Source organism: Solanum dulcamara, chromosome 11 (genome assembly GCF_947179165.1).
Source record: "Solanum dulcamara chromosome 11, daSolDulc1.2, whole genome shotgun sequence".
NCBI classification, from domain to species: Eukaryota; Viridiplantae; Streptophyta; class Magnoliopsida; order Solanales; family Solanaceae; genus Solanum; species Solanum dulcamara.
This window is the reverse complement of record NC_077247.1, coordinates 45277610-45290361: the sequence shown is the minus strand read 5'-3', so window position 1 is coordinate 45290361 and position 12752 is coordinate 45277610. Positions and strand designations below refer to the sequence as shown.

General features: G+C 35.7%; 1 protein-coding gene across 1 annotated transcript; it reads right to left on the bottom strand.

Moving 5' to 3' along the window:
• Positions 1 to 243: 243 nt before the first annotated feature.
• LOC129875067 (exonuclease 1) lies at positions 244 to 11734 on the bottom strand. Its single transcript, XM_055950495.1, has 16 exons — positions 11412 to 11734; positions 9996 to 10115; positions 7057 to 7180; positions 6840 to 6977; positions 6527 to 6736; positions 6195 to 6370; positions 6016 to 6088; positions 5256 to 5379; positions 2676 to 2854; positions 2522 to 2576; positions 2077 to 2448; positions 1795 to 2006; positions 1651 to 1699; positions 911 to 1133; positions 637 to 828; positions 244 to 546 (listed from the first exon to the last, which is right to left on the bottom strand). The coding sequence occupies exons 1-15, from the start codon at positions 11570 to 11572 to the stop codon at positions 747 to 749; spliced, it is 2298 nt and encodes a 765-aa protein (XP_055806470.1). The 5' UTR covers positions 11573 to 11734; the 3' UTR covers positions 244 to 546; positions 637 to 746.
• Positions 11735 to 12752: the final 1018 nt, after the last annotated feature.

The window sequence follows — 12752 nt, the reverse complement described above, 5'->3', positions numbered from 1 at the left end:
TATTTAAATACATTGAGAATGAATATTTTTCCAAAATATAATCAAAAACACAACTTTATTTTCAACTCTAACTCCATAAATTTCAAACGGAGAATAATTATTTCCTGTATCATGTAGTTATTCAATCTGAAAAACACATGTTAGTTTTTAAGTTAAAAAAAACTACTTTTGATGATTCTTGTGAAACATTTTCCAGAAAAGTTTTTCAGGTTTTGCCAAATAAGTTACACTTGTTAATTTACCTCACTATCAAAAAAGTAGATATACACATTCATATCAGATAAGAACTCCATTCCTAATGTACAGATAAAATTGTTATGAGTGAAATGAGTTGTGTATAGGTCTTGACCTCTGAGAAAATTCAATAGAGAACCTAAACGCACCTCAATTATGGGAATTGAGAAGACTAAAAATATAATGTGGAGAAGAATTACAAAAATGAGTAATAAAAATAGAAAATCAAAGTGAAGTGAACCTTCAAATTTTCATGCAGCCAAAGAAACAAAAGAATGGCTTCTCAACAAGATTTCCCAATCAGAGCTGATCCTGAATCAAAGAAACTGAGACAGTTTAGTTACATAGAATAAGGAAAAGAAAAGAAAAACTGTGAATTTTCACCAAGAAATGGCCACTCACCTATAGAACGGAAATTTAGCAGGAGCTGCTGGCTGATTGAAACCCATAGATATCAAGTTGACAATTGCCTAATTCAGTTTATACAAATGCAGGCAGTGCAGTTGCAAGTTTTAGACCCTACGACATGCTGATAATTGCTTTTGCTTTGTTGGCTTGTACACAAACTTGCTTAGATCCATGTTAATAGCAGACCTTCCGCCAAAGGGTAAATTCAGAGATGGCAGTCAAAAGCAGTAAACTAAACATAAACATAGATGTTTAAAATAGTGTTTACCTATTAGTGCTGGTATTCTTAATATCTTTTAGAGGGGCTCGGAGCCCACTGGCTCGAGAACCATTGGAGGTGTATCTAAATGATGATATGACCGAAACAAAATTGTCCATTGATTTCTCTGATATTTGAGAATAATGTCCTAAATGAGAGATGTTGGAACCGAATTTCCCTTGTCTTTCCTTTGTCTCCGTAGTTGAATCATCTAGGTCGAAGTTGAAGTCGCCTGAAATAGAAAAATATTCTGATGTCTCTCCTGTAAAAGGATTCTAGTGAAAGATAACCGACAAAAGCTTAAGGAGATGATTACAGGCAACAAATCATTAGGATATAGAAGGGCAAAAACCACTTTTTCATATATATATATATATATATAAAAGCTTTTGAATCCCCTTGAAATGAGGAAAGTTTTCATTATAGTGGCAAAGGTAGTTCAAAATTTGCTTTAGGTCACAGGTTTGAATTTTTTAAATCCCCTTGTTATAATTCCCAACTATGCCTACGCCTCTGCCTCATTAATCACTAACTTGTTAGTTGATCTTTTAGTTCTGGCTTTACATTAATATACTGTAGTATTTTGGTTAGCATACCCAGAAACATTTGCTGCTGTGAAAAAGAAAGTGCACAGCTCCAGAAATTTCAGCATAAATTAGGAGTATCAAATGTGGATAGGCAATGATCGGAGTAAAATCATTTTCACATCTCTGATGAGTTCAAAATATTGCTTTTGGCCTTATACATACCTTGATTGCCAGATGTGTCAGCCTCAAAACATTCGGCACTTGCATTTTCCTACAGAAGAAGAGCAAATTAGATGTAACAAGCTGCAAATTTGACTTAACTTTTCATCAATTTGAAGTGAAAGATAAAATGGAAAAACAACTTACCATTTGAAGAGTGTCAATGAAGGTAACCTTCTTTTTCTTTAATCTCCTTTCAGTGCAGTCATCTCCTGAAGAAGCCTTGGGATTTGTATGTTCCAGCTCAGCAGCAGCATCCAAGTTGCCCTGAGAATTTTCATTTGCCAAGTTCTTCTGAAAATAAGAACTCCTTACTATTACTCTTTTGTTCACTTTCTGTTCAGTATCACCTGCGTGAACTAAAAATGAGTTTATTGTACGAGGAACCATCATCCTTGATAAAAAGCTTAGAATTATTTATGTACTGACCATTTCGGGCAGATGGCTTGAGCTGAAAATAAGAATTTTGTGGAGTGGCATTTTTAAATGCTGATACCATTGCTCCGTTCATTGCATCTGACATAGAATCATAATCATTCTCCCGAATGCTGCTACAAGATTTATCAATGGCAGCCTCATTTATCTCACTCTTATCATCCTGAATATCTTCCTTTTTTTTGTTATTCTTCAGAAAATAGCTGCTCCTCACTATCACTTTTTTTTTGGCTGCTCGTGTCTTGCTCTCACTTAAATCCAGAGCATGCTCCTTACTCAATGTGATGCAGGGTTTACATATTGGATGCTGAAGTGGAACAGGTTGTAGTCCTAGGCCATTTTCAATTTCTTCCTCTTCCAGTAGTTCTGCTCAGAGAACACAAGGAAAGACAGTGTTTAACTGCACTAATTGATGCTCAATAAAATTCTGTATCTTTACCTTGACTTTTTGACTCCAAACACGTGGAAGCTTTCAAGAGAATATCATCATCCACCTAAAGAGAGGAAACTACTATTCAGAAAGATGCTATCAGAATTCCAATATGATACAAGAAGTTATTCTCCGTATTAACTGCAAAACCTTCTTTGCTCACCACAGCAGAAGATACACCCAGAGGATCAGGCGAGGACATTGGCAAGCTCTCAAATTTATAAGAATCGGCTCCCTTTTTACTGTCTGCCCAAGGGCTTGAAACTCCAACCTTCGACTTTGGAAGAATAGGGCTAGTTCTTGGGGCCCTAAACTTCTGCTTTGCTACAAGAGAAGCAGTGCCTATAATAAATGTTAAGGAACACACAAACCTACCAATAAAGTATCAGAGAATCAATTAATATTGTGCCTTTACAAAAATATTAACTTCACATCTCTCAACAATTACAGCTCAGTCCCAGACTAGTCTGACAATGGCTATATGAATCCTACATCCATTCCACTCTATTTGGCCTAACATCTAGCACCACATTCGAACGCCAATGGGGTGGAACTAACATAACTCTCATCAGGCACAATAGTAATTGATTGTCTGATACATCCATCCTTGGGAGGTAGAGTCATACTGATAAATTCAGTACTGGATTCAATTCCCACATATGTAATGTCTCTAATTCCTGTTCCCTCTAAGGTGGTTGAAAAATTGGACAAACTAAACTTCCTTTGGAAAAGAGGCAAAGAAGTAAAGGGCTACTATCTAGTGAATTGGAATACAATGATGCTGAACAAATTACGGGGAGGTCTAGGCATCAGCAACTTAAAAGTGCAAAATGAAAGTCTCCCAAGGAAATGGTTGTGGAGATATATCAGTGAGGAGAGGACCCTCTGGAAGGAAGTGATAGTGGCAAAATATGGTGAGCTTAATCCATGGGTTTCAGAGACTGTTTCAATGCCATATGGTTGGGGAGTATGGAGGTCCATCAGAGCTCTGTGGGACTCAATGGAAGAAGAACTGACTCTAAAGTTTGGGAATGACATCAAAGTCAAGTTCTGGAAAGATTTTTGGATCACTCAAAGCTCCCTGGGTGAAGTATTTCCAGACTAATACTCTATATGCAATAATCCTGAAGCCAAAATCAGAGATTGTTGGACAGCACAAGGATGGGATCTATCCTTTAGGAGGTTTTTGAATGATTGGGAAGTAGACAGTAGCATCCCTACTGGAAATGTTGGATGGAGTTAATATTTCTACACATGTGCCTGATAAGAGTTACCTGGAACCACACCAAAGAGGGTGTTTACACAGTTAACAGTGCCTACCAGAGAAGGGTGCAAGAATTGACAGGTGCTAGACAATATCACTGGAATAGCATATGGAAAGGATTAATACCTACCAAGGTGAAATGCTTAACTTGGCTAGTCCTTAGGAGAGCATGTCTCACTCAAGAAGTGCTGCAGAAGAAAGGAATGCCACTAGTTCTCAGGTGTTTTTTGTGTAACTTGACAGGAGAAACAAGCAATCATCTATTCTTACATTGCAAGTACACCTCTCAACTATGGGAACTCTTCCTAAACATTTCTGGCCAAAGCTGGTCCATGCCAGAACATACTTCTGACCTCCTAAGCTGCTGGATTAGAAGAGGGGGCAGCAAGACTCAAAAGACATGGTGGAAATTGATTCCTTCATGTATTTGGTGGTCAGTCTTGAGAGAGAGGAATGATAGATGTTTTGAAGATAAATCCAATTCTATTCACAAAGTCAAATGGAATTGTTTAATATTTTTACTCTTTTGGTGTAAACAATTATGTATAAATGATGTTAGATCAGATCATAGAACTGATAGGACGCTTGTACATTTTATTTGGGTCATGGTTGTAACCCTTTTTGATGGTGGCCAGCATTTCCTCAATGCTGAAGAATACTACTTACCAATTGCCAAAAAAATAACATAACTCTCATCAGAAAAAAGATTTTACAAAATGTAAATTTACGTAACTCGTATCAGAAAAAATGATTTTACACACAACTCTCAAAAATGTCTGGATGTAAGTTCTCCACAATAGCTGGGAAGCAACAACAAACAACATACACAATGGGGTCCGGGAAGGGTAGATTGTATGCAGGCCTTAACCCCCACCTTGTGAGGAAGAGAGGTTGTTTTCGATAGACCCTCGGCTCAAGAAAAGCGTTTTTAAAACAGGTTTGAAAAAAACAAAAGTGAAAGAAGCTCTGATGAAAATACAAACTATTTGGAAATGACTCTATAAACTTCTATATCCATTCAGTCCTATTTGGGCAATCAGAGGTTCTCTAAGACAATACTTATCGCTACAGTGATACACGTCTTTAACCAGCCAAACGCAAACCTAATATAATGTCCATAACTTTATTCAGAGAAGAAAAAAGAGAGATATTTGCAAAATATACAGATTTATGAAATAAACAGGAATAAGCAAGGTACATTGCTAAAAAGTTGTTTTGCAGTAAACATATAAAAAAAATAAAGAGAGAATCACTGTTAGTCATGCTTTGAGCTCCAAATGACAGTAAAGGGCAGCCCGGTGCACTAAGGCTCCCGCTATGCGCAGGGTCCGGGGAAGGGCCTGACCCACAAGAGTCTATTGTACGCAGCCTTACCTTGCATTTCTGCCAGAGGCTGTTTCCAAGGCTTGAACCCGTGACCTCCTGGTCACATGGCAGTAAGAAATGTAAAGCTAAGTAAGTACTTGTACAATAGGATACAGAAGTAGTTGGTTAGGAGATTTTTCTGTGCAGGCAAATCAAGCTTCCTCCTTTCACCTTCCACTTTGAAGTCATTCAACTCATAAGTTCTGCTATCCACCAGTTCAGCAGTGGTGCATTCTTTCTGGTGAATTTTAATTCTATAACTTAGAGAAATATAGACTTGATATGAAGTATATCTAAGGTTAACAAAAGAAGAGAGACATTTATCAGAAGTTACAGAGAGGCACAAGAGATAAAGTCCACATATCCCTCAGAATGTGACTCTATATTCAAGTACTCCCCCCCCCCCCCAAATGCCATTTTGATTGACCTGCATCAACTTTTGCAATGTTCAAGAGTATCTTTTAATGGAATCAGGAATCTTATACTGAGTTTGGTAGAGAAGGGTTTAAAAGTACTTAAAAGAGTGAGTTAGAAAGTTGTTGCATCAACTTAAAACTAATACACAGTACTCATATATCAATTAAGATTAGTGGGAAAAGAAATTGTCGTTTTAGAAAGAGGTCAGCTTTTTGGGAGGGACAAAAAACCGAAATAGGTCAATGAAAGTAGATAGAAGGAGTGTTTAACCAAAGGCTGCCTCGAGTTTCCTTTCAAACCTCAGTTTGTTGGGAACTTTATACTGCTGAAGCTAGAGCATAAATGCAAAAAATGACGTAGATGTGAAGGGAATGTAGGGAAAAGTGATTGGTCTTCTAACTCAAGAAAACTGAAAGCAAGAAACTTCATTAAAGAAAAGAGGACTAACATTAAATACCTGAAATGGCATCATAGTGAAAGGATCAATGTCACCTTTTGCTATTCCTTGAGCTACTTCTGTAGGTATCAGCGTTCTCCTGGTTAAGGAATGGATCATAGAAAAACCTCCAACCAAAATAAAGGAGATTGATTCTCACAAGCATCAAAGTTGCATCATGCATAAATTTGTAAGGATATGGGCCTAGGAAATCTAGATCTTGACTACCATAGTCAGAGACCTCGGACAAATGAACTAGATCTTCAGACATGAGATCATAAACTCGTTGATGCTGGAAGGTCATAATTGCTCTTTTGAAAGATTCTTCATACATAGGAGAAACTGCAGCAGTATTGTACCTCAAGTGCTTAATGACCTGTAATTAGTTTCTATTATCATGCTTATCTAAGTGCTCAGTACCAAATGCAGGTCAATAGATAAGAGAATCAAATTGAGGAAGCAAACTCTGGCAAAATACATATAAATCTTTCTAAGAAACTCACTTTTCTAATGCTCCGATAATAATACTCACTTTGTCATAACTCTTGAACTTTTTTATAAGTGCATGAGCTTTTTTTAGGCCCATTCCAGGCAGGGACTGCAAATAGTCACAACCGCTCAAGATGCACATCTCAAGAAGCATCTGCTTTGTGAAACCTGTTAAAGTCAGGTCCTTATTTTGGTCCAGCTTGGAATACTGAAACTCAAGACCTTGCCCAAACTTATCCATTTTGTAAATAATCTGGATTCAACAAACAATTACCAGGACTTCCATAAAAAAGTACAAAAACTTTATAACGGCATAAAAGGAATAACTTTTGTAATAAAACTTGCCAAAAGCTTACCCTAGGACAACCAAATGCTATTAAATCTGAGTCCTCGGTTATAACAGCATCAACCTGTTTGCTGATGGCCAAAAAGGTCATTTGGGCATCTGCTTCATAAGGAGCCACAACATAACAAACATTTTCCCGCTTTAGGACCTTCAAATGCAAATATTAGATTATGAGAAACAAAAGGCTGACTTGTCGGCAGTAGTGAAATCAAGATGGATTTCAGTACCTGTATTAGATCGTGAGCCACTGAAGGTGATATATCAACAGCCTTCTGATAGCACTCATAAGCAGCAGTCATGTTTCCATTAGTTTCATGCTCTATTGCACGAGAAAGGTTTTCCTTCCTAGACCTGCAGGAAAATGTATGAATAGCTTCACCAGTCACATCTTGAGTGGCATGCTTGCAAAAAAATCTTCCTCTTTTTTACTAAAAATTAAGTAAAATATGTTTATTTGAGATGACATAACAATCATAGATCAATTTCTCAAATAGTTTTTTTCAACAGAGGAAGTAAAGCATTGTGACTACTAAAATTGCATTAAACAACTTCACAATAATGATCATTACTATCTTTTTTATTGAGAAGGATCATTACTATCTGAGACTCAAGCTTTGTGATATATAATCTTTATAGAAGGAAAAGTAAAGGACCATGAGAAAGAATATGATTGTAAAGAAGAATAGCACAAGACAATGGATAAGAGGATTTGCAAGTTGAAAAGACACAATAAGTTGGAGATGCAAGGAGAATCTATCTATCTATTCAACGCTGCAACTATTACTCACTTAAGATGGAGCCAAATCACAAAAGAGACAACGTGAGATCATGAATTCAACAAGTTATTCTAGTAAACATGCATTTATTTGCTTACAGATACCAATTCGAAGAAAACAAAAGTCTACAGGAAAACATTGCAGACATTAAATCATCTATTAAAGTTGATTTGCTTTCCCTTGAAATTATAATCCATAGAGTTGTTCAACAGAAAACTGAACCAAATACATAGTGTAGAAGTTGAAAAGTACATCACTTCCATTCCTGCACAACACAAGGAAACCATCTTCTTGAATAGATATGTCATATGATGGAGTTATCATGTCCCCTTTTGTATTTATCTTCTAAAGATTTAGTTTGAGAAATGAAATTTTAGAGAACTTCGATATAATAAAGGATTGTTTGAGCAATCAAACCTCTTTTACAAAACAAAATTTTCATTACTAAATACCATATCGATCTCCAAAGTATGTCAATCTGACTATGTGACTCAACAGAAGTCATGGACAACAGAATAAGCATCTCTCAAGTTTGCCTACTATCTGGATGTGAGAGATGTTCCATCTTCTCTCTGAAAAAAACAATACAAACTCAAAACTGCAGCAATCAGCTTTTCCCTTAAGCAACAACACTATATCTTGAAGATTGATCCACTTGACAGAGTAACTTAAGCAAGGAAATACCACAATCAGAAATATTAATCGATCCCATTTGCAGATAAGACGTAAGAGATGTGGAGAGAAAAAAATATATGTTAACTCACTGGAAAGAAACCTTTCAAGCTAATCGACATCAGTGATAGTCTAAGCTGATTTAAGTGGAAAGAAGAAAGAACTTCATTGGCAGGACGATGGAGATGTATGTCATTCTGGGGTTCATCACACCTACGATGGACTGTGTCTCTCTTCTATTGGAAAAGCATGAAGGAAAAAGTAGTGAATTATGTTAAGAATTGTGATGTGTCAAAAGAACAAATATGATTCAGCTTCCTACCCTAGATTACTTCAACCTCTTCGGATCCCTTCTGCTACCTGGATCAGATCAGTATGGACTGCATAAGTCTTGCCAAGATCTTGGGGAAAAACTGTCATTTTTGGGTGGAAGTGGACAAATTGACTAATATGCCCATTTTGTAACCATTTCACATCATTATTCGGTAGCGAATGTTGTCAAGCTATTCAATGAACACATATTTAACTTCAAGGTATGCCAGAGGATATGTAAGTGACAGGGATCCTGTATTCATAAGTTGTGGCAGGTGTTGTTTGCTATACAAGGAGTGACCCTGAATACTGGACTACTTACCATCCTCAGCCTGATGGTCAAAACTAAAGGTTATAATATAAGAGTTCAGAAACTTATTTGAGGTGTTATTGCTGAGACTCTCTTTCAGATTGGGCACACAACTTGTTCTTTGCAAAATGGTGGTATAATACCACTTTCCATACTTCAAGTCAGACCACTCCTTATGAAGCTTTATATGGCCAACTACCATCATTGTGCTTGCCTTATGTTGTAGGTGATTCGGAAGTTGTTTAGATAAATGGGAAATACTTTGAGAACAAATCAAAGTCCATTCATGATGTAAAATGGAAATGTCTAGTCTCTCTGTTCTTTTGGTGTAAAGAGAACTGTATAGAAGAAGTAGATGACTTTGTCGATTTCTTAGGAGCTTTGTATATCTAGATTCTATCTTCTGTTTTTGTAACAATTTTTGGAGGTGGCCAGCATTACTTAATGCTAAGGAATACAACAGTACCTTTTGTTAAAAAAAAGTTGTTTAGATAGACAGGATATTGATAACTAGGGAAGTCAAGCTGCAGTTATTGAAATTCCATTTCACTAGATCACAACAAAAGGATGGTCGAAGGCTAATAAAAAGAGATCGGTTAGGAAGTTTGAGGTAGAAGGTTAGATGTATCTCAAAATTCAACCATACAGGCAAATGACTATGTCCAGTAAACACTTCACCTTCAAGTGTTATGGACCTTATAAGTTGTCCTGAAGGTAGGATATGTAGCTATGAATGTATACCTGCAGCATATGGAAATCTATCACAAGCTTCATCATGGGACCACATGGAGAAGAGGAACTAAGATGCAAGGGAGGAAGTTTCATCACTTGTCTCGACCAAAATTGCCAAGTCTGTAAACCTGTTTTATCAGGGAAATCTTTGTGATGTAAATCAGTTTTTAGACTTTGTTGGTTACTTTGAGTTTTACAAAAGAGGCAATGATGTCTCTCTTCTTCTTATTTTTGTAACTTTCATACATCCTCTAGATGCAATATGTCAATAGAACTCCTATTAGTTAATCAAAGAAATTAAAAAGAACTAACAAATTAGACCAATCAAAAAGAAAAGGAACTCATAACTAAGAAGTTAAAGTACCTTCCCCGCTTGTTCTCCTGTTCATTCTTCATTGGTAAGGGACCTCCATCAAACACAAGAATAGGTTTGACACCATAATGGCGCAATAAATTCACTCTGTGCAGGCAATAATCAATATGCCTAAAAGAACATACAATGAAATAAATTGTCACGGTTTGTATTATGCTAACAAAAATAAAAAATATCTATGTTTTTCGTCTTTTCAGCCATCGGTTAGACTTCCATTTTCAAAGAAAGATTTCAAAGCCGTTCAATATAGTGAAAAGTGAAAATTATGTGTACTTCTCTAGAGGTAGCTTTTTTATTTTTTGATAAGATAATAGATTTCACAGTAGGCATCAAGAAGATGCATAAATTACAGATCATAAAAAAGTACAAGACATTGTTAGCTCTGTTACAAAAGGCTAATCTAAAGTTAAGGAGCTAACAAAGTCCAAGAAAGTTTCAAGGGAATTGACAGACGGGAAATTGCTCCAGCTAAAGAGAGTTGTTAAAACTCTAGACTTAAGAATGTAGCTTAGGGAAGAGGTGCCTTCAAAGCATCTATTGCTTCTTTCTGTCCAGACACACCAAAAAAAATGCAAGCAGGGATCATCTTTTCCTGGTGCATTTTCCGACCTTACATGAGCTCCAGCTAACAAGAGCATTACTTCTCTAAAGGTAGTTCACACTTCCTGATCTCATCTAATTCAATCTTAACGTTTTGGGAGTAGAATGTTTTTTTAGTGTGATCGTACAATTAATATTCCCTAAAGTAGATAACCCAATGTATTTTCCTTCTATCAGTATGTAGAACTTGTTTGATCTTTGTTCTATATGAACGCTAGTTAGCAGAATCAAACCAAGAGATGAAGATGATATAAAATGCATAGCAACAATCTTGTTAAACTCCCAATGCAATGATAAATACAGAAAGCAACATTCTTTGCAAAAAAATCTTGTTCAATAAATTGGTATAAACACATGGATTCGGATTTATAGTACCTTTGCATTAAATCATTAACTGAATCAAAATTTTGTAGTCCAAAATTTCAATTACCTATCCACATTTCACATAAATTGCAGGAGAAAGATCAAGAGAAAAAGAAAAATACAAAATACCATTCGAGCATCACTTTGAATAATAAAGACATTCTAAGGACCCCATCATGAACATCAAGTCATAAACAGTAGAAAAATGAAACAACGGAAACAAAAATAATCATGATGTGCCACAACCCCATTATCCCTCCCTCATTAAATATTTAATACCAATTATCAAAAAAAAAAGATTCTTGAACCATCAAATGATTAACGATAAAACAAACAAATTATTTTACACAAAAAGAAACATCTGCTCGAATTTTCTTTATCCCATCAAATATCTTGCGCAAATTACTGAAAAGGAAAAAAAAAGAAAGAAACAAAGGTGAATACTTGGTAGTAGGAATGCCTTTACAGAGTTCTTTGCTGCAAGAAAGGGCACCCTTGTGCAGCCAAGAATATGTATCAACAGCAACACTGCAGCCATTCAAGTCTTTGATGTTTATGGGTAACATTATCGATTTCAAAAGGGGCAAAAGGCCTTGTATACCCATATTCAAATGGGTTTTCAAGAATTTCAGCAATTTTGAGAAATGGGTTTCAGCTAAAATTGCTGTTAAGCCCTAATTTTTGAGCTTTATTTTACCCCATTTCCTATAGAGGGGAGCAAGGAGGGAGAAAGAGGAATGGCGGGAAGTGCTTTTTGAAAGGCGTGTCACAAAATTTTTACTTCAAGGTTAGCGATAAATTATGAAATTTATGATTATTTTATGGGTACTTCCTCCCGAACTCTCGGTTAAAAGGCCCATTTAAGCCTTTTATCTAATTAAAAGGGTTTCAAGTTTTTTTTCTTAATAAAATAACCCACTTTTTAGACTAGGTAAAAAAACTCTAATTTAGTTTTGATTTAGAATTTAATTATTATGTTAGATTAGTATCCATCTTTTATGAACTACAAATTGGTCCAAAATCAACAATAAAAAATAAAAATAAAAAAAACCTTCCAAAATCTCTTTCAACGTCTTTTTTTCTTCTTTCTTCTATTGTTCTTCTTCCACTCTCAATCTATCCTCTGTGCATATGATTATGTGTTATTGAGGTTCTAAAACTCTTCTTTTTTTAGTGAAGTTGGTTTCAACAAGCTATATTTGGAGAAAGATGGTGTTAAAGTGTTAAAGAAATAGTCAAGCTCAATTTAAATCTGATTAAAGACCATTTTGGAGTAGCATTAGCATAGGCTTCTGTTAAAACATTGTATCAAGATCTCAGTTTGAAGGTACACAAATGAATTTTATATATTTGTAGAGTTATTTTGCAGATGGAATCTGGTCTACAATGGACTGATTGACCATCGATCTGACCGATTATATATCAGTCCTCTATGTTATTCAATAGCTGACCGATCATAGAAATTAGTTCGACAGATTCATTATAGACTTTTTTATTTTTTATTTCCATGTTTGCAATAATGTTTCATTTTACTAGTTTCTAATAACGTTACATTATTTATTGTAGGTAGGTACAAAATCGTGACAGGAGTTGTCTTACTTATTGATTATTTTGAAAAGTGAGTAGATGACAAGAAATCATGGAGATGGAATTCTCAAAATGATACAGTTCGAACAATGCTTGTGAGCAGTGATGTTACCTTTGATGAATTCATGAAAACTATCATTAGAAGAGGTGAATTGAGTTGCGCACATGATCTTGTTTGTGTCAAGTATATGACTAATG

Excerpts from the sequence above, each read along its gene's own strand:
- LOC129875067 (XM_055950495.1), bottom strand. The coding sequence starts at position 11,572 with ATGGGTATACAAGGCCTTTTGCCCCTTTTGAAATCGATAATGTTACCC. Across the intron at positions 6,737-6,839 it reads TAGCATTTGGTTGTCCTAGG|ATTATTTACAAAATGGATAA; the intron begins GTAAGCTTTTGG and ends TGTTGAATCCAG. Across the intron at positions 2,449-2,521 it reads TTTGGAGTCAAAAAGTCAAG|AACTACTGGAAGAGGAAGAA; the intron begins GTAAAGATACAG and ends TTCTCTGAGCAG.